Source organism: Pinus tabuliformis, chromosome 9, assembly GCF_031772625.1.
Source record: "Pinus tabuliformis cultivar Carrire ecotype Pingquan chromosome 9, CPIR1, whole genome shotgun sequence".
In the NCBI taxonomy this organism is placed as follows: Eukaryota; Viridiplantae; Streptophyta; class Pinopsida; order Pinales; family Pinaceae; genus Pinus; species Pinus tabuliformis.
This window is the reverse complement of record NC_142307.1, coordinates 545,742,525-545,763,520: the sequence shown is the minus strand read 5'-3', so window position 1 is coordinate 545,763,520 and position 20,996 is coordinate 545,742,525. Positions and strand designations below refer to the sequence as shown.

The following is a 20,996-nucleotide window of genomic DNA, read 5'->3' as shown; positions in this document are numbered from 1 at the left end:
GAAAGATGGGTGGAACCTTTTCTTGAGGCGGCTTTCTGAAATGTCACTCGATTTCTTCAAATTTAGGGGAAAGTAGATAGGACATCCTCTGGATCAATCAATTCTTCAAGAAAAGAATACAGAGATAATAAATAGCATCATACATTTGGCATGCCTATAAACATTTCTTCGAGTCCCTTTCTCTACGGTCCATCTCTTGTAAATACAAGTCGGACTTCAGGTAGTCTATCTGCATTATAAAAAACAACGCAAATTCTTTTCATCTCTAAGGCGTCCAACATGTATAATCAGGGGCTTATGGGGTTCACCATCTGTAAGGCGAGTCCTCGTTTCATGACTTTTATAACGAGGATGAAACACTCAGAATCAACACCGTGATGCCAAAGACGGATTTTGCATGCTGCGGCTACTTTAGCAACGTTGAGTTCCTCAGCAATAACAGTTGACGTAACCAGAATAAGGTCCGCAGTTCGATCCTACGTGGAGGCACCATGAAGGCATTTCTCCGGTTTCTTTCCCACTGAACTTGACTTTGAATTTACCAGAAGAACCACTCCTCGCCCTGCTCACTGATTTTGATTTCGAGTAGCCTATTTTTAAATTAATTCAAAGCTGCCCCACTAAATTCTCTACAAAGAATAATAACTCGGCGGATGGCCAAAAGAGACACGAAGATCTGAACACGCCGTTGAAACTGACAACTCATCTATACATCCTCTATACATCCGCAAATCCATCGAAGTACAGGAGCATTAGGACTGGATTTGTTGAGTTAGTGAATAAACATGGCGTGGGAGCCTTATTCACAGGATGGCTGCCGACCCTCTTGGGGTACAGCGTTCAAGGTGCCCTCAAGTTTGGATTCTATGAATTCTTCAAGCTATTATATTCGGATATGCTCGGACCCAAGAAAGCAGAAGAGCGCAGGACCTTAATATATCTGGCAGGTTCTGCTTCAGCAGAATTTATTGCCGATATAGCTCTCTGCCCATTTGAAGCTGTCAAAGTTAGGGTGCAAACACAGCCCCATTTTACAAAGAGTTTCTATCTGATGGCAGAGTCGTAATAGTGGAAAAATCGATGCAAAGGAGTTACAAAGCAGGACAGAGGCAGCCAGAGAGCGTTATGTCAGGAACAGCGCAGAGACAGAACGACAGAGGCAGAGAGAGAGCGTTTCCAGAATGCAGTCAGGCAATTATGTTTAGCTCAGTGAGCGCAGAGTGCAGACAATGATTAAAAATACCTTATGGCAGAGAGGAGCAGCGTTTCGAATCAGGTCAGCAGCGTGAGAGAGGGCAGCGTTTAATACCATTCACTGTCACCATGTCAGGCACCAGTATTCATGCGTAGAGAGGCAGTAAAAAACGCACCAGTAACAACGCTTCTATGCATTCATCAACGCTCAGGTAAAAAACGCATCAACGCTCAGGTGTATAGCACATTCAGTAGGGCAGAGGGCGCAGTACTGACGTGCACATAACAGGCCACAGAAAAACAAGCGGCTCTGATACCATGTTAAACACACATGGATAGCAAGACAATGTGAAAGATAAATCAGTGAGTTCATTTTTTTATTAACATCAGATATACATTTATAGTACAACATATGACTCTTGGGTTTCAGATCCCAAGGTCTCTTGGACTGCTTAGTCTTTTCAGCTTCCACTCTAACCCTTTAGGATTAGGTGTCCAACAGTATTGAAGCAAATTACTTTTGCAACCTACACTAATTAAATATCTGATCTCATGAAACAAAAAATAGAGCAAAGAACAAGATATATGGGACACACTTATTTTTGGACACAATAGTCCCCGTAAAAACCCAATGCGAGAAAACTGGTGCAGTAGTTCTGAGGGTTTTATTATTATGCAAGAGAAATATTTGAATACAAATCTAGGATGCTCATCTAGCAAACCTTTACAGAGAAAATACTGGCGGAAAATCTGAGTGAGTTTTACCTCACTTCACCCAGCAAAATTCCAGTTGATACGGCAAAAGACTAGCTAACCCCGGCTATTTTTGTGGTGGCTCTGTGTCACCCATACATCACCTTCTCTGCCCTCTGCGTCATCTCTCCCGGCTGTTCCAGCAATTCCCAACAATTTCGGTTGTTCCGATAGTTCTAGATTCTGCGTGACAGGTAGCTTTTTTGCGTCAACTCTTCCGGCTACTGCATTGCCTCTTCGTCAACTCTGCAAGCAGTTTTAGTTGTTCCGACAGTTCTGGATTCTGCGGAACAGACAACTTTTCTGCGTCAGCTCTCTCGGCTATTGCGCTGCCTCTCTGCAAGCTCTTTACGCCTCTTTGTCAGTATTCTCCGGAAAGTCCTCCTTCCGGATTCTCACTGCCCCTCAGTTGCAATATCTCCCCAATCGATTTTCCTCTTGAGAACTTCTCACCTCAAAAAATCGATTTCCTCAATCTCTCTATGTGTGTTTGCAAATGAACCCAAGCCTCCATTTTATACTTTTCATGTTGAGTCTTCAACGACCGAGATTAAATCTCTAATCAATGGCTAAAATTAAAACACGACTTGATCCGCCTTCTAGATCATTCTCACCGATATTTTGATTAATACCCATTAATATTTTAATTTTCCTAAGTTTAGACTTAGAAACCCATTAAAAATATTAATTATTTTAATAAAATACAATCCGAGTGGAATTTCACCGAACGGTTTATGGGTTCTTTAAAACTCATGTGCCTTAGCCGCTCCACCAAATTTCAAGGCTAGAGCACTTCTGTTGCTACCAAAAACTAACAAGTATCAAGTTCTCCATACCCGAACCAAGTTTGGAAGGGTGTGTTTGAGAAGAACTCGAACCCATTTCCAGTGCTTGGGTACACGAATCGGGTATGGGTACGTGAACACCAACCCTGGGTTCACGTACCCCTACTTCCCAAAAAGAGAAAAAAAAAAAAGCAAACAAACAAACAAAACACAAAATAATTATTTTTTAATGAAAACATTATTTTTAAGATTTCAAACCATGATTCCAAATCATTAGAGACAAAATATGCAAAGTTTTCTCATCTATATATCATGTAAGGGTGAACATATCAAAATGGCACAAAGTGCAATATAAATCAACAACAAAATACATACTCAACGAGGCTCTAAGTGGCCTCTAGAGTCCCAAAAAAATGCTACAAGTTATTGGGCCATTGACCTACTACAAATCATTGATCAACATGATTACTCGTCAAACTCATCATTGATTAATAATATGGTAGAAATTGAAAAAGTTTAACATGTCTAACCAATGATCTTAGTCACCCGGATGCGGGTGGAATCCAAGACCATTAATGGCCACCCAACGAACCGCCGGCGATCGGACTTGCCAGACGGTGGGTAGCGCTCTATTCAATGCTCACCTAAGACGAACGCAGGCAAGCCTGCGAGCAGCATTAATTGGCCCCTTAGGCCAAGAACTGGAAGTTGCTGGAAACAATATGGAGCCTCTCGAACCCTCTGTTTATCCTCCCTCCCTCTGCATCTATCCGCCTCAGGCTGGGAATTCTTGTTGCAGAACTGTCACTGGAAGCCGATGTTGGCTTCTCGGCTGCATTGACCTCAAAAATGGGCACCATTATTCCCATTCCAGGCATTGCCCTATAAATCCGGCACAGGAGCCCTCTTTCCACAACCTGTTCTCCTTACCTACCTCTTGTCCAGCTGAATTGCATGCCAACCTCACTGATATGGTCCGTCACTGCATGAGGAGTCACAGAGGAGGCACCCACAGTGGCAGCGCTCGCTCTCAAGCAGCGCAGAGCTCTGTTCCTGCCTCTCCCCCTCATTCTCATGAGAATTCGCCTCCTCCCAGGTCTCCGCCCAGATACTATCCGCATACGCGCAGTGGACGGGGTCAAGGGCAAGCCTCCATGGCTGTGCACAGTGACATCAGGCTCCACACTTCAATTTCTCCTTTGCATCCCAGCTCTATCCCTCACTCGACCCAGTTCAGGTTCCAGAGTAGCCTGAACATGCCCATCATTACAGCCAATGTGACCATAGTTTTCTCTGAAGAAAATGAGCATAATAGTGCTCAGGCGAGAAATTCTGAAGCGCCTTCTCAGGAGGAGAGAAATCAGGGAGTGGGTCGTGGTTGCAGGGGGGTTAGTCATGGCCATCTGCATGGTGAAGATGTTCAAACTGATGACATTCAGCATGATGGTGGCAGATTAGCAGGAGCTTCAATCAAGACGGATTTTGCTAGCAGTTCGAGCAGCACCCAGCATGCAAGGGAGCCTCTAGGTGGCGTAAAGAAGGGCGACGTGGCGGAGGAGGCGGAAGACTGGGACCAGTACGCCTGCCTCATCGTCGAGGAGCCACCTGACCAGGATGATAACAATTGACACCACATGGCATCTGTGGCCGCCTCAGCGCCAACTCAGACCTCTGCTGCTGACGGGTTTGGTCTACTCACGTGTTTTTTTTGTTGTTTATATGAACGATAAACGGGTTGTCATTTTGCAAGTAGCATCAGGTGGCGTTGTGCTGATTCCTACTCTAGTTTTTGCCTTAAACATGGGTATTGGTCTTATGTATGGTTTTCTTCTGGTTATAATCTCGGGTTATATGTTTGTTCTTTTGCCATGTCAAACTGGTTTCCCCACATCTGGGGCAGTTTAGACTTTTTTTATGCACTTCAGTGACAACAGTTGAGGCAGGGCCTCTTTGTACATATTTTTGGGTTTTATTAATAGAATTAGCCTTACATAAAAAATAAAAATAAAAAATAAAAAAACCAATGATTTTGGTTTGAGTGAAGGGTTCGTCTCCTCAACCTTATAATATGTAAGAAAAATCTTAGCATGCCTAACCAATTATTTTGCTCCGAGTAAATGGTACATTTTTGTTAAATGCCATGGTAGAGTAGTTCAACATCCAATACCACCAACATCAACAAAGTTCAACAATCAGTACCACCAACATCAAGGTGCATAAAGGGCTTCATGCTCTTGATCAAATGCCAATCTCATACACTTACACATGACAGAATCGAATGGAAACATTGCAATCTCCCAAATCCTGAAATCCTAAAAACTATTAAGTCTGTTGGATTTTGAGTAAAATCTAAAATTCTAGTTTCTCCATATGAAATCCAATGAGGTCAGAACCACCCTCAAACATCATGTGTCAATTCATGGTAATGTTAAAAAAGTGACATTTCCTTTATCTTTCATTTTCATCCTTTCACTTTAAGAATTTAACATTACCATTCATTGGAAGCATTGTGAGGATTTAGTTAGGTTTTTTGTTTAGGTTTAGGGTTTAAGAGGGGGAGAGTTGGTTTTATAGCCAAGGGCGGCTGAAAAACTGCCACTGTTGATCCCAGACTCCCCACAAATGTGAAATCTAACAAAATCAATTAGGGTTGGAACCGGTTGGTTCGGTTTGGAACCAGCAGGTTAGGGCCAATTTGTACCAGTTTGATACCTAACCATTACTGGTACAAACCGGCCCTCCAACTCCAATCAGGTTTTTCTACTGGTTTGTTACCTCAGCAATAGGCCTATCTAACCGGCTGGTTTGAGCGGTTTCCGGGTCAGACCAGCCCGTTTTTAAAACTATGGGGATGTAGAAAAGGTCTCAAGTAATGTATGAAGCACATCGGAGATGCCCAACATGGAATTATCAACACAAGAATCTGATGGGAACAATGGCAGGAAGAATTGAAATAGAAAATTCAGGAAATAGCCCAGCAAGAGATAATTGTACAATCGATACAGCCAGGCATGATGTAGAGTTTAGTCATTGGCAGAAAGAAGTGAAGCATTTTTGGGAACTCAACATATTAGGAATCTGAAGTCCTCTATTCAAATCAATTCAGTGAAGCAGTTAGAGGAGTGTGAAATGGTTCATCTAGGCATCCCAAATAGTGTGATAAATTCTCGTTCACTTGAAGACTTTTCTCCATCAACTTATTCCTCCTGGGCTTCCACGGACCCACTGCTCTCCCCCAAACTGGGACTTGACCAAGGCACTGTTTCTTTAGCCATTGATTGCAAGGCACAGAAGAGCAAGGCTCCAGAGGAAAAAAATTGCTAAGAAGCATTGGGTACAACAAGCCCAACAAAGGTCAAGCATCTAGTACCCCTCTTTATTATATATGTTTACAATACATTTTCTAGTGGGCTGTTTGGTTCAGCAATACGTAAGAGAATGTATTTGGAAAGACAGAATAGGGGTTTTCTGGGGTGATTAGCCCTTTTTGACAGAACTTGGATCATTCTACATTTTTAACTCATGGTCTTGGCCTAGTTTTTGTATTTTGTTCCAGCTGCTTGGCATTGCCACAGCCTTGTTCTTCAAAATACGTCTTATATTTACAGAAAAACATTTACAACCAAAAAAACAAAATACTGCAACCTTATTAATACAAACCCTATCCATTACAGTAGATAAACTAGAAATAAAAACAATTAAGCTATTCAAGAAAAGCTGTAATAGAATGAACCATGCATTTAGATGTTCTCTAGGAAGCCAAATATGTTTCCTACTATGAATTGATTGAAACACAACAAAATTCTAAACTCAATCATTCTTAAATTGTTTAATATGTCAATACCACAGAGCAAGATATAGATGAGCAATTACCTTCAGCTTCATTTTCCTCTGTCATAGGTGGCAGCCTTGATATGTAAGTCAACATGGGCAATACAAATGCTGCAGTCTTTCCAGATCCTACCACAATGAAAATACAATTTCAGGACAAGTTTCTACGATGCACAGTTGCCTTTACATATTTCTTCTTCAAAATAAGCATGAATTGCAAAATATCTGAACTACACAAGATTTGTGAAGTTTAAGGGTAGATTAAAATATATTCTCGCAAATCAGAGATTTATGCTTGCTGATTTGGGATTTAAACAAGAAAAAGTCTATTTTTTACTGCAGATTGCAGAAAGTCTCTATTGCTAGTGTTGTGGGTTTTCAAGAATTTTTTCTTCAAGTACTTAGGTTTCTTCCCTTGGAGCTAGTACGCATTAGTTCTGAAAAGAGAGGAGTGATATTGGAGACAGAAACAGCATTTCTTGTCCACTTGGAGTCCTTTGAAAGAAGATATCACTTCAAATGATCACAGTTTTCTGGAGACGTCATCACTGAACATAGATTGGTAACATGTATTTCAGTGAGCAGCGGTTAAAAAATCTTATTTCTCACCTTTGGGCTCTATCTTGAGGGATCACATCACTTGGATCAATGGCACAACCAAGTTGAGTATTGACTAGATATGCCCCACTAGATATTGTTAGAAATTGTACCTCAGGGGTACTTCTGTAGTGGTGGTGCCTAAACTGCAGAAGTGACTGAGCAAATGTCACTTCCTATACACTAAGTGGCTTTCTATATTTAATGACTAAAAGTGATTTGAGTGTTTTTATAAAGTTAGAAAGTGGTTTTTTCCTAAAAGTTATTTTCTAAAGTTTGAGTGACTTGAGTAATTTTATAAAGTTAGAAAGTGATTTTTTCTAAAAATGACTTTATAAAGTTGAGTGACTTAGGTAATCTCAAAGAGAGATTAAGACACAACCGTTGATCTTGAGATGGCAAGATTTAATCTTGGCCATTGAGATCAAGGGTGAAGGGTTTTAGTAATTAATGTGTTTCTAAAAGGAGAAGGGGGAAGCGAAGAGGCGCACATTGACTCATTACTGAACATTTTAATGAGAGAGGAAAAAGGAGAGCTGAAGAAAATTGTGAAGGAGAGACTGGGCAAATTGGCACAAATCCCAAGGCAACTTACCAACATTTATTGCAATTGAAAGAGGGCTCAAATTCTCAGGACTTGGCACACATTCCAACAAGAGTACAGTGGTAAAGAAGGCTATACAGTAAGGATCCATATGGATTTGTTGCAGGTCCATACAGCATTTAATGGGAACAAAATTCAAGGCATGAGGCACAGATTTCGAGGTGCTGGTTTTTGTTGTGTGAAGGTTGTAAAGTATTGTACAGATGGTACATATAAATCTGCAGAGAAATCGAGAAAAGGGGCTGCAAGCTGTACAACTGTTCGGCATATTTTTCGAGGATGAAAAGTGCACGAATTTTGAGGCACATTTGTGAGATAAGTACAGGGAATTTATTGCTGGAAATTTCTGCTGTAAAATTCACTGTAATTTTCTGTGAGCTCATTAATAATATTTCCCTCTTGTGACTGGGTTTTCCTTTGGAGTTTTTCCAGGGGCATTGCCCAAAAATAGTGTCAAATGGTGTCACTGTTTGCTGTTCATTTCCGCTGCAAATAATTTTCAGACTTAGTTATTTGTATTTCTGCTTATAAATAGTTGTTGAATGTGTTGGAATTTAATACATTACTGCTGAATATTTATTGGAGTCAGAAATCAGAGTTTAGCTAAGTGTTTGATGAAACTCCTAGAAGGGGTTATTAGCTTGTAGGCGGTTATCCATGCCCTAGTAGAACTCTATACTGTGAGTACCTGTCAAAGCTTTAAGGTTTAAATAATATTGCAGTTGAGAAGCAACTTATCATTTTTTACAAGTCTTGCAACTTGCTCTCATCTAAACCTTAAATAGAATTGCCAGGATATGGTACAAGAGGTTAATGTTTCAAATTGAAACACTATTGTTTCCTTTAGTCGAACACTAGTCTAGACCAGTGTTTTACAACCAGGACCAGGACTCCGACCAGGCCGAGGATCGACTCCGACTCCGACCAGGATTCGGTAATGACTCGGCCTAGTCGATTTCAATGACTCGGTCGTTGTAAAAAATACATTAAATATTTATTTTTTTTATAAAAAAACATAATTTTAAATATTTTAAACATAATTTTAAAGATTTTCATTCATGTTTCCAAACACATAGCATTATAATATAGATGGAAGACAACATATGATCAAAGTAGGCTCATGAACCAATCCATTATATCAAAATGGTACCCAATGGCTACATAGTCAACTGTCATACATGATCAAAGTGAAAGACTCAAAACAAAATACAAATAACCAAGGAGGCTAGAAATGGCCTCTACAACAAAAGTAAACTGTGATGCTGACCAGACTCCAATACTAGTACTACTGGCTACTGCCAGAGGAGCCAAGATCATCTCGACCAAGCTCTGGATCAGAGTCAGAAACCAAGAAAAGCTAAACATGGAAGGAGGGAGACATTTTATAGAAATGTCCATGGAATGAACAAACAAAGTGGCCTCTAAGAACCAACGTCATCTTCGTCCAAAAAGGTCTAGGAAGGCAATCTTATTGGAAAATGAAATAGCAAGATAAGGATATCTCCTTATCTACCTCATCCAAAAGCAAAGTCCTCCAAAGTGCAGATCCGATGAAAGGAGAAAACAAGTCCAAAAATGCTCTCCAAATGTAAATGATGGACAGCAAACTCAGCTTGGATGATACCCTTTGTAAAACTAAAGCATTCTACCACATCTGTTGTTAATGCAGCAAAAAGAGCTCTGGGTTCTAAATTCTAACATTCATTGCTTGATGTTTGAAACAGAACAGATTGTAACAGGCATAGATTTGAGCTGTAATTTGTAAATTAAAAAACAAAGACTTGCATAAAGGAACAGAACATTGATGCCAGAGGAACTGAAATCTTAATTGGTAATTCTTTTTAACTTTCTTGGGATTCTCCTATAAGCAACTATAACTTCCATAAAAAGCTTTAGGAAGGAAAGTTCAATGAGTATAACAGGATGCACACAGAAATTCACGCATTTCAATGAAGGAACTGCTGTCATAAAATTGCTGCAACTCACAACATGCAATATGATCCACTGAAAAAAAACATGATTTACGCTGCCCAGCCGGTTTTCATTGACCCGGCCTGGTCATGACGGACTCGGCCTGGTCATTGGATGACTAGGCCTGGTCATTGTTGACTCGGCCAACCTAGCCGGTTACTTGGCCTGGTCGTAAATTTTTTTAATGACTCGGTTTGACCAGGCCGTTTCCGAGTTGACCAGGCCGTTTTGTAAAACAGTGGTCTAGACAGGTAAGCAGAAGTTTTCCCTTCGCTTTGAGTTTGTCTTTAGGGTGGTCAGGGTCTGATTTTCTTGAGTCATCAACTGTCATTGGAGATAAATCTCAAGTTTGATACATAAACAACGTAGACAGAAATCATACTCTGATTTATTAAAGTCATCTTCCAAGTATTAAGGGTTCAATTGGTATAACATCAAAAGTCTTTTAGTTTGAAGTTTGAACAATAGGTTGAGTCAGAGTTCTATGAAGGCAGTCATGGGACTTATTAGAGAACATTGAAAATTTGAAAATTTCACAACATATCACATGATGTCTTATAAAGTTATAAATAGTCTCAGATATTGCATCTAAGTCGAGTATAATGTCACTCTGAAACTTGACTTATTGGATTTACAGGTACGTTCAGATTTTTTTTCAACTTCAACAACAGCTTCAAGGGATCATGAGGTTCACAATGTCCTGCTGGTGGATACTGTTCCCATGTTGGAGCCACTGTTAACACACATGATTTCACCTTATGGAATTATGGGGTTGAAATTTGAATATGAGATCACTTCTTCATCTTCATCAAAGTAGTACTAGCACAATGATACTTGAGTTTCTCATATTTCTTTAGTTCGAGGAATTCCATTTTGATCAAGTTCACGCCAGTTTTTTATGAGCATTACTATTGTGGACCATTCAGAGTGCAGCAAGAGCATCCTGTGGACACTTCGGCTGCATACAGAACCTAATGCATCAGTTGCTATTTTTGGCAGCTGCTATTTTCAACACTGCCTATTATCAGGTATTATTATCTAGAGGGGCTTGGTAGGTTCTTTGAACAGAGCTCTGGATGCGAGTTACTATTTTCGGTAAGTAGGTATAATATTTTTGGTAACTGGAACTTTGTAAGCAAGAATTTTAGATCAAGTTAGATACAGTTTTATCCTTCCACGACAGCATTATGCCACAGGTCAGGAATGTATTGGGGTGGTCGCTTCTTGCTTGGACTAGGCTTTATTTTCTGTGGGGCGAGATGTTAGCTTTTGGGGTTACTCCAAAAATATTTCACATTGCTAGGAGAGCACTATGTCCCCCAGCTCCTTGACGGTGCTTCATGGACATGTGGATGGCTCAACTCATGTGGATGTTTGACCTTGGTGAGTGTGTTGGCATGGCGTCTGTTACCTACCCACATGAATGGGTAAGTCTAGGAGAAAATTTGTCTTCTATGATGCAATTTCCCAGCCAGCAGTGCTACCATGATCCACAAATAGCCAGCTTCAGATGCTCCTCATCTGCTCTCGGGTAAGTGCATTAATTCATCTAGCTGACTCATCCAATAAAGGTGGGTCATCTATTGTGGGGTGCATTAACCATTTTTGTATTCAAGTGCTTTGATTTAATGTTTAAAAGCATTCTAGTATGGATCACAGGTTGAAATGAATGGTAGACCACTAAGGATTGTATACTTGTTCCCTCACTTCACCTTGGTGGTTATCACTTGTCCCTAGTCCATTGTGACCTTCCCTAGGGTCTTTCTTTCACTATCTAGGAGGGGCACAAATAGGATTCACTATATTTCTCAATATATGGATAGTCAAATCTAAGAGTAAAACTCCTTGGAAGAAAAGAGAGAGATGAGGATTCAAAGAAATCAAGGGAGACAAATTAGTGGATTCATTGTCTTTCTTTGAACCTGTTGACCACTACGTGTCAACGACCCATAACAATACACCCCCCTTTTTTTCGCAAAAGGGATAGTGCCTCATCGATGTGTTCGTGTCGTCCAACTATCATCATCAGCTTGATCATCATCTTATAATGTAAACCCAGTCTGCATGTGTATAATGTAAATAATCTCAGCAAATCTGTGTCGTGTATGTAATTACCTAGGTAAACCTATTTTTTTGGTGACGATCCACATTCCGGGAGGTTTTTTGTCTCATCGATCCATTCTCGGATGGTCGGCAGAGTTTTCCTTTAACCTTACCCCAAAGCCGGAATGGATTTTCTCACTGGGATCTTAGGGGAGTCCTAGTGTTCTGGATCGAGTCTATGTAAAAGTGATTTGGGGATAATCCTAACTATTTGGTTAGGTTATTTTTTACAAATTAATTGATCTGCTAGATTATATTTTGTGTCACAAAACTGGGTAGCCTGTGAAGGTCTTTTGCAAATGGGTCTTCCGCCTTGAAATGTAAAAATGTAAAAATCATGATGTAAAGTGTCTTGAGGATTAGAAAAATAATTTATTCCCTCATAGGTTAATTAATTAAATTTTCTAACCAAAATTAATTAAAATCCTAAGTCAGAAATTTAATTAATTCTAGATCCTAGGTAAATTTAAATTCTCTGAAGGCAAAATTCATTGGTCCTTAAAAATTAAATTTTAAGAGGTCGAAGGACTAAGGTAAATTGATTGTTTTGCTAAATTTTAAATCTTTGGTCCCTGGGGTTAAGTCAAAGTCAAAATTTTGAGGAAATTAATTCAAAAATTTAATTTTTGAATTAATTTAAATGCATTTAATTGAAAAATTCGGGTTTCCTCAATAATTTAAAATTTCGACGGATGATATTAAAAGAAATTTTGATCCTCATCAACAGTCGAGATTGCTTTGACGATGATCATTCGAACTAGCCGTTGGAGGATTTATCTTTAAATAGGAGGCTGTTTTTCAATCAAATCATCCGATCTTTGGATCGTGTACTAAGCTCTCAAGCTCTCTTGTATACCTTTTTGAATTAATGTAAAAGTCTTTGGGGTTTCAACATGCTGTAGTGTTCCTCTTCATGAATTTATGGTAACATTGTTTTAATTTCTGCTTAATATTATGTGAAAACTATCAATCAATAGCTCTCTTAGAATAATCTGAATACAGGTACCTTATTCAGTTTGTTGGATCTAGGGTAAACATTTTTAATTTTGATCGAAGTAGCAGGTATCTCTATTTCTTCAGAATTTTATTGTTGTTCTACTTCTCTAATTGATTTGATGGTTGATCTAGTGTTTGCAGAAGATCTCTCAAGTTCTCACTGAGCGTTTGGGGATAGTTCTCGGTTGGACAGCCAACTCTCAACACATATTTTCTGAAGAGCCTACTTCATATAAGCCTCAGTATTTATTTAATGATAATCTTTTTTCTGCAGGGTGTTTTTGAGATAGTATCTCTCTAAAATTTCAAAATCTTTTAAATATTTTGTGGAAATTTTGATAGATCTGGCTATTAAGAGCCTTAGATTATCATATCTGGGAGCAGAATTGGACTCATACTCCCCAGATCTGATAAATCTGTAAATTATTTGTATAGATCTGTAAATTATTTGTATAGATATGTTATTTACTTGTGTAGATCTGAAATTTTGTAACATAATTTTGAATTTTAACAGTTGGGTTTTTGGGAATTTTCTCTATTTTTGTACATTATTGGGTATTGGGTTTTTCTCTTTCCACTTGTGCAGAAATAGATCTGAGAAATCAGCCAAGAAAATATTCAAACCTGAGCTAGATCTAGACCCTGGAGGGCAAGATCTAGGCTCAAAGATTGTTTGCAGGAATAGATCTGAGAAATCAGCCAAGTAAATCTTCAGATCTAAGATTTTTCAAGTAGATATGGGGGTTTTGAGACAGATCTAGGCCCTGGAGGGCAATATCTTATCCTAAATCTTTTTACAAGGTCATCCATTAAAGATTTTGCAATAAATCTGAAGATCTGAAGCAAAATAATTTTTTCCAGAACAAGGGTTTCAAGTTTTGGGGCTCCTAAGCCCAGATCTGCCTTCTCCTAGCCCAATGGTAATTCTATTGGGCCTAGTGCTAGCTCTCATTGGCCCTAGATTCCCTTGCTCCATTTCTAATTTGAATATTTGATTTTCTGAAGCTAATCATTGGTGGGTTTTTGCAGAAAATTTAGTAAAAATTTGTGTTTCAGGTATTGAAGTTTTTTTGGCAACTTGGGCACGTGATCTTCAAGGCCTAGGGTCTAAGGGTTTGGTCTCTAAACCATCTTTTTCTTCATTGTTTGCTACAGCAATCATGTAACTTTCTAATAGTGGTGAAAAACACATCTAAGTGGTTTGTAATCAACTAAAAAATTGCTAAATACATTAATAAGTCATTTATGCTTGATGTGTATTAAGAATTTGGCCTAGATCTACATTTTGGGTCACTGTTATCTCTGAATAATTTTATTTCTGAAGTCTGAAATAGAAAAGTGGAAAAATTTCATGTGGGTTAGCATAAAATCAATTCCTAAGTTGTCTAATACATTAAGGAATTAATTTCTTGAGTTGGGCATTCATCATTAGGCTTATTTCATGTTTTAATTGTTGGCTGTAAAAAGTATATCAGATCTGATATAATTCCGGAAATCACATCATAATAGGCTGAAACTTTTTAATAATTCATGTGAGCAAGTTTGGAAAAATTTCAGTAAATTTTTGGCATAAAGATATCATTGATAGCTTACTGTTTTCATTGTCATATTGTTGTTGTCATAAAGTTTTTCTTACTGTTGTCCTAAAAATTAATTTCTGAAAATTAAGTACTCTGTCATAGAATTGTGATAAAATGCATATCCCTTGTTTCGTAAACTGAGTATTTTTTGAGCATTTGTTGATATTAATTGCAAAGAAGCTTTTGTTCTCTTTGAGCTATAATTGTATCAGAAAGATTTGAAATAAGCTTGTGTTCTAATCGTAATATCTTCAGGGGTTTAATTTTGAGTCTTCATTTAATAAAGCGAACATTTCATTTGGGTATTGGAAGTTTCTGCGACATAAGCATCTTTTCATCCTTGAATCTAACTTCATCTCATCTTCTCATCATCTGGTGCATTTGCATATAAGTTAGTTTTGCATAAATAAAATTTACTTCCAAGCATAAGCTTGGTCGATAGAGAGATAGGTATCCATCCATCTTTGCTTGAGTAGCCTGCTTTTAATAGTACTTAAAATGGTGACCTTGCAGTCATCAGAGCCACAGCACTCTGCAGTGCCGCAGGCACCAGGAATGTTAGATTTTCAGGAGAGGTATCGTTAATCACACCTTAGTGTGCTTCACCTTATCTTCTTTCTACCAATTATTACGAAATCAGGCTCAATATAAAAAGGATCGAAGGGTTAAAACTTAGATAGGCATTTAACTAAAATTAACCAAGATTCTTGCATCTCACATTAGTTTTAGGGTCTGCATTTCATATAAGATAGTCATTCATCTAAGCAGCAGTTGCTAATTGATTACTTGGTCTTCATTTCCCTAACAAGATCGTTGACTCCATAGGTATTGGTATCAATCGTTTAAAATCTAATCAAATCCCATAAGTCTTGCTAAATCTTAATCAAGTACTTGATCGCTTCACTGTGTCTCCCGAACTGGTTGGTTCCCAACTAGTTCTTCTTCATTCCTTTTTTCCATAGGGTCTACGCCCCTTAGCCTGTTGTAGGGAGACAACTTAAACGGAGAGATTGGGGATCAGGGTGACAGCCCCCGATCTCAGTTGTTGTCGCGGTGCCCAGACATTCTGTGCGATAACAGAACCCACATCCAATTAGTGGATTCATTGTCATTCTTTGAATCCACATCCATCTCTTTTCTTCCAAATATTTTTATTCCTAGACTCCATTAGCCCTAGATTGAAAAAGGCACTAGTCTTATCTTGTGCCAATCCTTTAAAAGCCTAAATATTTTTTTCAATTTTATTTGTTCTAGGCTAAATTAGTGTTTATTTCTAAGTCACCGGATTCGTCCTAAACCCCCTGCGAATCCCGAATCCGGCGAATCCGACACGATTCGGTCCAGATTCATGTCCAAATCACAGGACACGTCGTGTCCGAGGGCATGTCGCGATTTTCAAAAGCGTGTCGCGATTTTAGGACACGTGTCCGGTTTCCAGGACTCGCTAAGCCCAGCGCAGGAATGAAAAAGGCGTGTTTGCTCATTAAAATTGTCATTTGGCAAGTGATTTGTGCTGTTGGCAAGTGATTTGTGCTGTTGGAGCAAGGAGTAAAGCATTTTGGCAGCTTCATGATCAAGTCTAGGCCCTAGTATTGATATGCTATTCATGGTAATGTTAAATTCTTAAAGTAAAAGTGACATTCTCCTTCATCTTCATTTTCATCCTTTTACTTAAATTTTTAACATTACCATGAAATGACTCAGGATGTTTGAGAGTGGTTCCGGCCTCATTGGATTTCATATGGAGAAAGTAGAATTTTAGATTTCATTCAAAATCCAGCAGACTTATCAGTTTTTCAGGATTTTAGGATTGGGGGATTGCAATGTTTCCATTGAATTGTCATGTATTAGGGTATGGAACTCGTATTTAATCAAGAGCACCAAACCAAGAGCTTCTGAATATGTCACTCTCGCTCCCGCTCCCCACTTTCGCTCCCACTCCCAAGTAACATTGTTCTTGATGATATGGGTCTGGACACCACTGTTGAGTTGGCATTGGCCAACATGGATCTCAATGATCCAGTGCTAGAGCCTGTTAGATTTGATGACTTAGAGGGGTCAACCTCCATACCAGCAGATGCAGAGGTGACTATGGATACAGCGGAGTAGGAGGATGTAGAGGAGAGCAGTGGGGACCATGATGATGGGGACAGTGATGCTGATTCTGATGCTGATTGATGCCTTGAGGCTTGTATACCTGTAGTTGTTTTATATTTTCTATTTCTATTTGCCATTGGCATTGCACCAACACTACCTATGTAACACATTTTGATTTGATGACTTAATGAGAAAACTACAGTTGTCAGTGTGTTTATCTTACTATCTTGTAGTTGTAAGTTGTCTTTCAGTTATGAATTATGAATCATGATTTAAATTTTTAATAGATTTATCATTTATGTGACCAGTACCACTGACATTTATTTGAATTTTGTATGTACTATGCATGCTAATAGCTATAGATGAAGATCTATGTTTGAAATCAATAAATTTGTATCATTAATTAAAATTTGTGTAAGAAATATGATAATATCTAATTTTTAATATATATGTATATTTTTTAAATATATATATTTAATAAAATAATATATAACGTGTCCTAACGTGTCCTGTTCCGGGGGGTCAGCGTGTCCGAATCCAACACCACGAATCTCGAATCCTACGTGTCCCGAATCCCCGTGTCAGGTGACTTAGGTTTATTTTCAACAAAAACATTAAAATTGTAGCTTGAACAGGTGTCTCTACATAGGCCTTGTGTCCAAGTATGCAAAAGATACTTTAATAATTACTTGTTTCAACAGTTTTTTTCTAAGTTTAAACTTAGGAAAAGCATGATAATAAATTTAATTAGTTATTATTGGCTTTATAACTAAGATTTCTAAAGATTATAACTTTGGAAATTAATATTTCTTTATTGACTAGATCAAAAGAAAGTGATAAGATATTGATATTGACTGGTTATGAGTAATTATAAATAATCGAACTAAGTGGGTGAAGGGTGCAATCTGGAGATCACATTGAGTGGGAGAGAAGAGGGCCAATTTGGGTGGCATAAAGGAGGGTCGAGCAGCAGAGGAGAAGGGATTCAGTTCGCAGAGAGAGAGATTGTATTCATGCCATCATTTGTTTAAGAGAGGGACCGTGCCCAAGCTGAGTTCGCAGGAGAGAGAAGTCGAGTCTTTAGGGCTAAGTTCTCTACTAGAGGAGAGGTCGTGTCCTGGGCCGAGTACGATGAAGAAAAAGGGGCCATACGCTAGAGAGAGAGAGGTCATTTGTTGGGTCGTATTGTACAAAGAAGAGGGGTTGTTTTCAAGGGTTGTTCTTAGCTGTTAATTCTCTGTAACTGCCACTGTAATATTTTCTTCATTTATTCTCTGAAGCTGACTAATAAAATCCCTCTTTGTTGGTTGGTCTCCACATTGGGGTTTTCCAAAGTCAAAGTTATGTAAAATTTTATGTGCTTGGATTTCTTGTTTCTGTTGTGCATAATTTGTTAAAAGCTCAGTGGTGATAATTGTAAGTTGATTTTAGATTTAAACTTTTTCCTGGCTTTTCAGTAAAAATAAATTTCTGGCTATAAAAATTTACTGGCACATTAATCGTTTGGCTTAGCTTAGAAAAACTAACAGTGTATCAAAACAAAGCCTCTGAAAGAAATTCAAGCGTTTCATAGGTCCAAACTCAAAGGGGTTCATTGTCTTTCTAAGGTTTTCAGCAAATAGTTATTCAAGGGTTTGACTTACCATGGCAACCAATGTCACGTATGAAGACAGGTTAGAAGAAGTCTCAAACTATCCTCATTGGAAAGTCCAGATCATAGTTGTTCTCAAGGAGAGCAAGTTGTGGTGCTTTGCTTACTCCACAGTGGTTGTGCCAATGTCAAATCCTGTTGCCCAAGATCTCTATGAGGTGAAAGAAGCAAGGGCACAGAGGATCATCTTGGACAAGGTCAAAGAACACTTGATTACCCATTTGTTTGAGAAAAAGACTGCCAAAGAGATGTGGGATGCACTCATCAAACTGTACCAAAGTGACAACCAGAACCAAAAGATGGTGCTAAGGGGCAAGCTTTATGGCACCAAGATATCCAAGGAATAGAATGTGGCTTCCTACCTTACTAGACTCACACAGTTGTTTGATGAGATGGCAATTGGTGGGGAGATAGTTCCTGATTCTGAATTGGTGCATAAAGCCTTGAATGGCTTTACAAAGCAGTGGGATGTATTTGTAAAATGCATCGGGGATGAGAGCATCTTCCCACCTAGGAATCGTTGTGGGATGATTTCACAGGGTCTCAGCGTGGAGACCAGATGAAGAAGGGTGAGGAGGAAGAGAACCTAGCCCTAACCTCTAAAGACAAGGGAAAAGCCATGAAAGGCTCCACTGAAGGAGCTACCTCGAAGGGCAATAAAAAGATGTTTGATGCTAGCAAAGTGAAATGCTTTGCTTGCCACCAGCTAGGGCATTATGCTAGCCAATGCCCTAACAAAAAAAAGACAAACAAAAGAAGTAGGTAGTTGCTACAACTGACATGGATGAGTTTGCAGTGAGATTTGAGGATGAGTGTCCACCAGCATGTGGTACATTGACAATGTCGCTTCATGTCACATCACTGGAGTGCGAGACTACTTTACCAGTCTGAAGGAGCACAGTTTGGTCTTCCACATTGAGCTTGGTGACAATGCCAAGTATAGACCAACAGGCAATGGAACTGTTAAGTTTCAAACGAAGTCCAGGAAGCCTCTATTTGTGCAGGATGTGTTGTATGTTCCAGGTTTGACGAAAAATCTAATTTCTATTTCATCCTTGGAGAACAAGGGTTATATGGAGATTTTCTTAGATGGAAAGTTGTATATTTATCCCAAGGGTTCCAGCTTCAACACAACAAAGATGCTTGGAGTGAGAAGGAACAAGTTGTACAAACTTCAATTCAAGATAGCCAAAGTGTTGGTGAGTACTGAGTAGCAACAGTAGCAACAACTATGACTTGGTGGAGTTGTGGCACAAGAGAATGGCACACTTGCACCATGGAGCACTCAAAGTGCATAGAGAGGTTGTGATCGAGCTCCCTGATTTCAATACAGATCAGCATCAAGTATGCAAGAGGTGCCATGGGAAAGTACACCAAGACCATGTTTCCCAATAGTGACAGCAAGTCGAGGGGGATCTTGGACTCGATCCATTAGATGTATGTGGGCCCATATCAGTCGTGTCGATTGGAGGGTTCAGCTACCACATGACCTTCATAAATGACCATTCCAAGGACGTCTAGATCTATTTTATGAAGACCAAGGATGAGGTCTTCATTTGATTCCAAGCGTTTAAAGCTCTTGTGAAGAACTAGACGGAAAAAAAGGTCAAGGTTCTTACATCTAACACTGGAAGCGAGCATAACTCAAATGCCTTCAAGGAGTTTTGTGCAGATTCTAAAATTAAGAGGGAACTGATAGTTCCATATAACCCTCAGCATAATGTAGTATCGAAGAGGAAGAACAAAGCCATATTGGAGTAGCCAAAGCAAAGTTGCATTATCAGGATTTGCCTATGTTCTTATGGGCAGAAGTGTGTAACACGACAGTTTATTTGCAAAACAGGAGTCCACACAAGGTGTTGGGGAAGATGACCCCTGAAGTGGCATTCACAGGGAAGAAACCAGAGGTTGGGAATCTTCGCATTTTTGGTTGCTTAGTTTATTGCCATGTTCCATCAGAGAAGAAGATGAAGCTTGAGGATACTGCAAAGAACGGTATCTAGGTTGGATATAGCGAGACCTCAAAGGATTATAGAGTCTACGTTCCTACACTCGGTGAAACAGTGGTGCAGAGGGATGTGATATTTGAGGAGGGCGAGGATTTCAAAAAGTCTCATGCCTCGGTGTAAGTTGTAGCAAAGGTTAAAGAACAAGAAGAACCAAAGGAAGAAGGGAGACAACCATTATAGATTGCAAGACACCAGACTTGTGCGCAAAACGAGTAGCATGAGCATGAATTGGAGCAAGATGCTCCATTTACCTAGGTCGAGACTTCCAAGAAGATGATGCCAAAATGGAAGTTTACCTTAAGGGAAGCTCAAGAGCATGTGGATACTCCTAGGACTCCAGTCAAGGTGAGAAAACCGCTACAGAGATTTTCCAGTTACATGACTCTTATGAGCGAGTAGATTGAAGCTAAACCTTCCAATTTCGAAGACGCATCTGAGCAGTAGGTATGGACGGATGCAATCAGAGAATGCTCTTACGGATAATGATGCTCATGTTGAGATGCCACCCCCATCCACTACCATGGTCCTCGTGCAGAGGACTCCAGCCACAACACTAGGGGCTTCATCCTCAGTTTCGCCTACATCTTCTACACAAATTTTCCCTATGTCATCACCACTACGACCATGTGGAGGCCCCCGCAGTAATCATGGGGGTTCAAAGAGGAAGGAATAGTAGATAGATTCCTTTTGCCCTACTTTATATGTCATAGCTGATAGATTCATAGTATTTAGCAATTAGCTCAATTTATTGTTTTGGACCTTTCAGTATTCATACTTCAATGTGTAGATGCCCTATTTTGTAAGCATAACTATGTGATCGTGACT

At 39.2% G+C, this 20,996-nt stretch overlaps 1 protein-coding gene across 5 annotated transcripts in view; it reads right to left on the bottom strand.

Moving 5' to 3' along the window:
• Positions 1–20,996, bottom strand: part of LOC149149675 (P-loop containing nucleoside triphosphate hydrolases superfamily protein) — a 358,770-nt gene that overhangs the window by 174,688 nt on the left and 163,086 nt on the right. For all 5 annotated transcript variants that reach the window (XM_089445854.1, XM_089445858.1, XM_089445855.1 and 2 more), the window contains one exon: positions 6,606–6,692. In XM_089445854.1, coding sequence (XP_089301980.1) covers positions 6,606–6,692 — 87 coding nt within the window. The remainder of the gene's footprint in view (positions 1–6,605; positions 6,693–20,996) is intronic.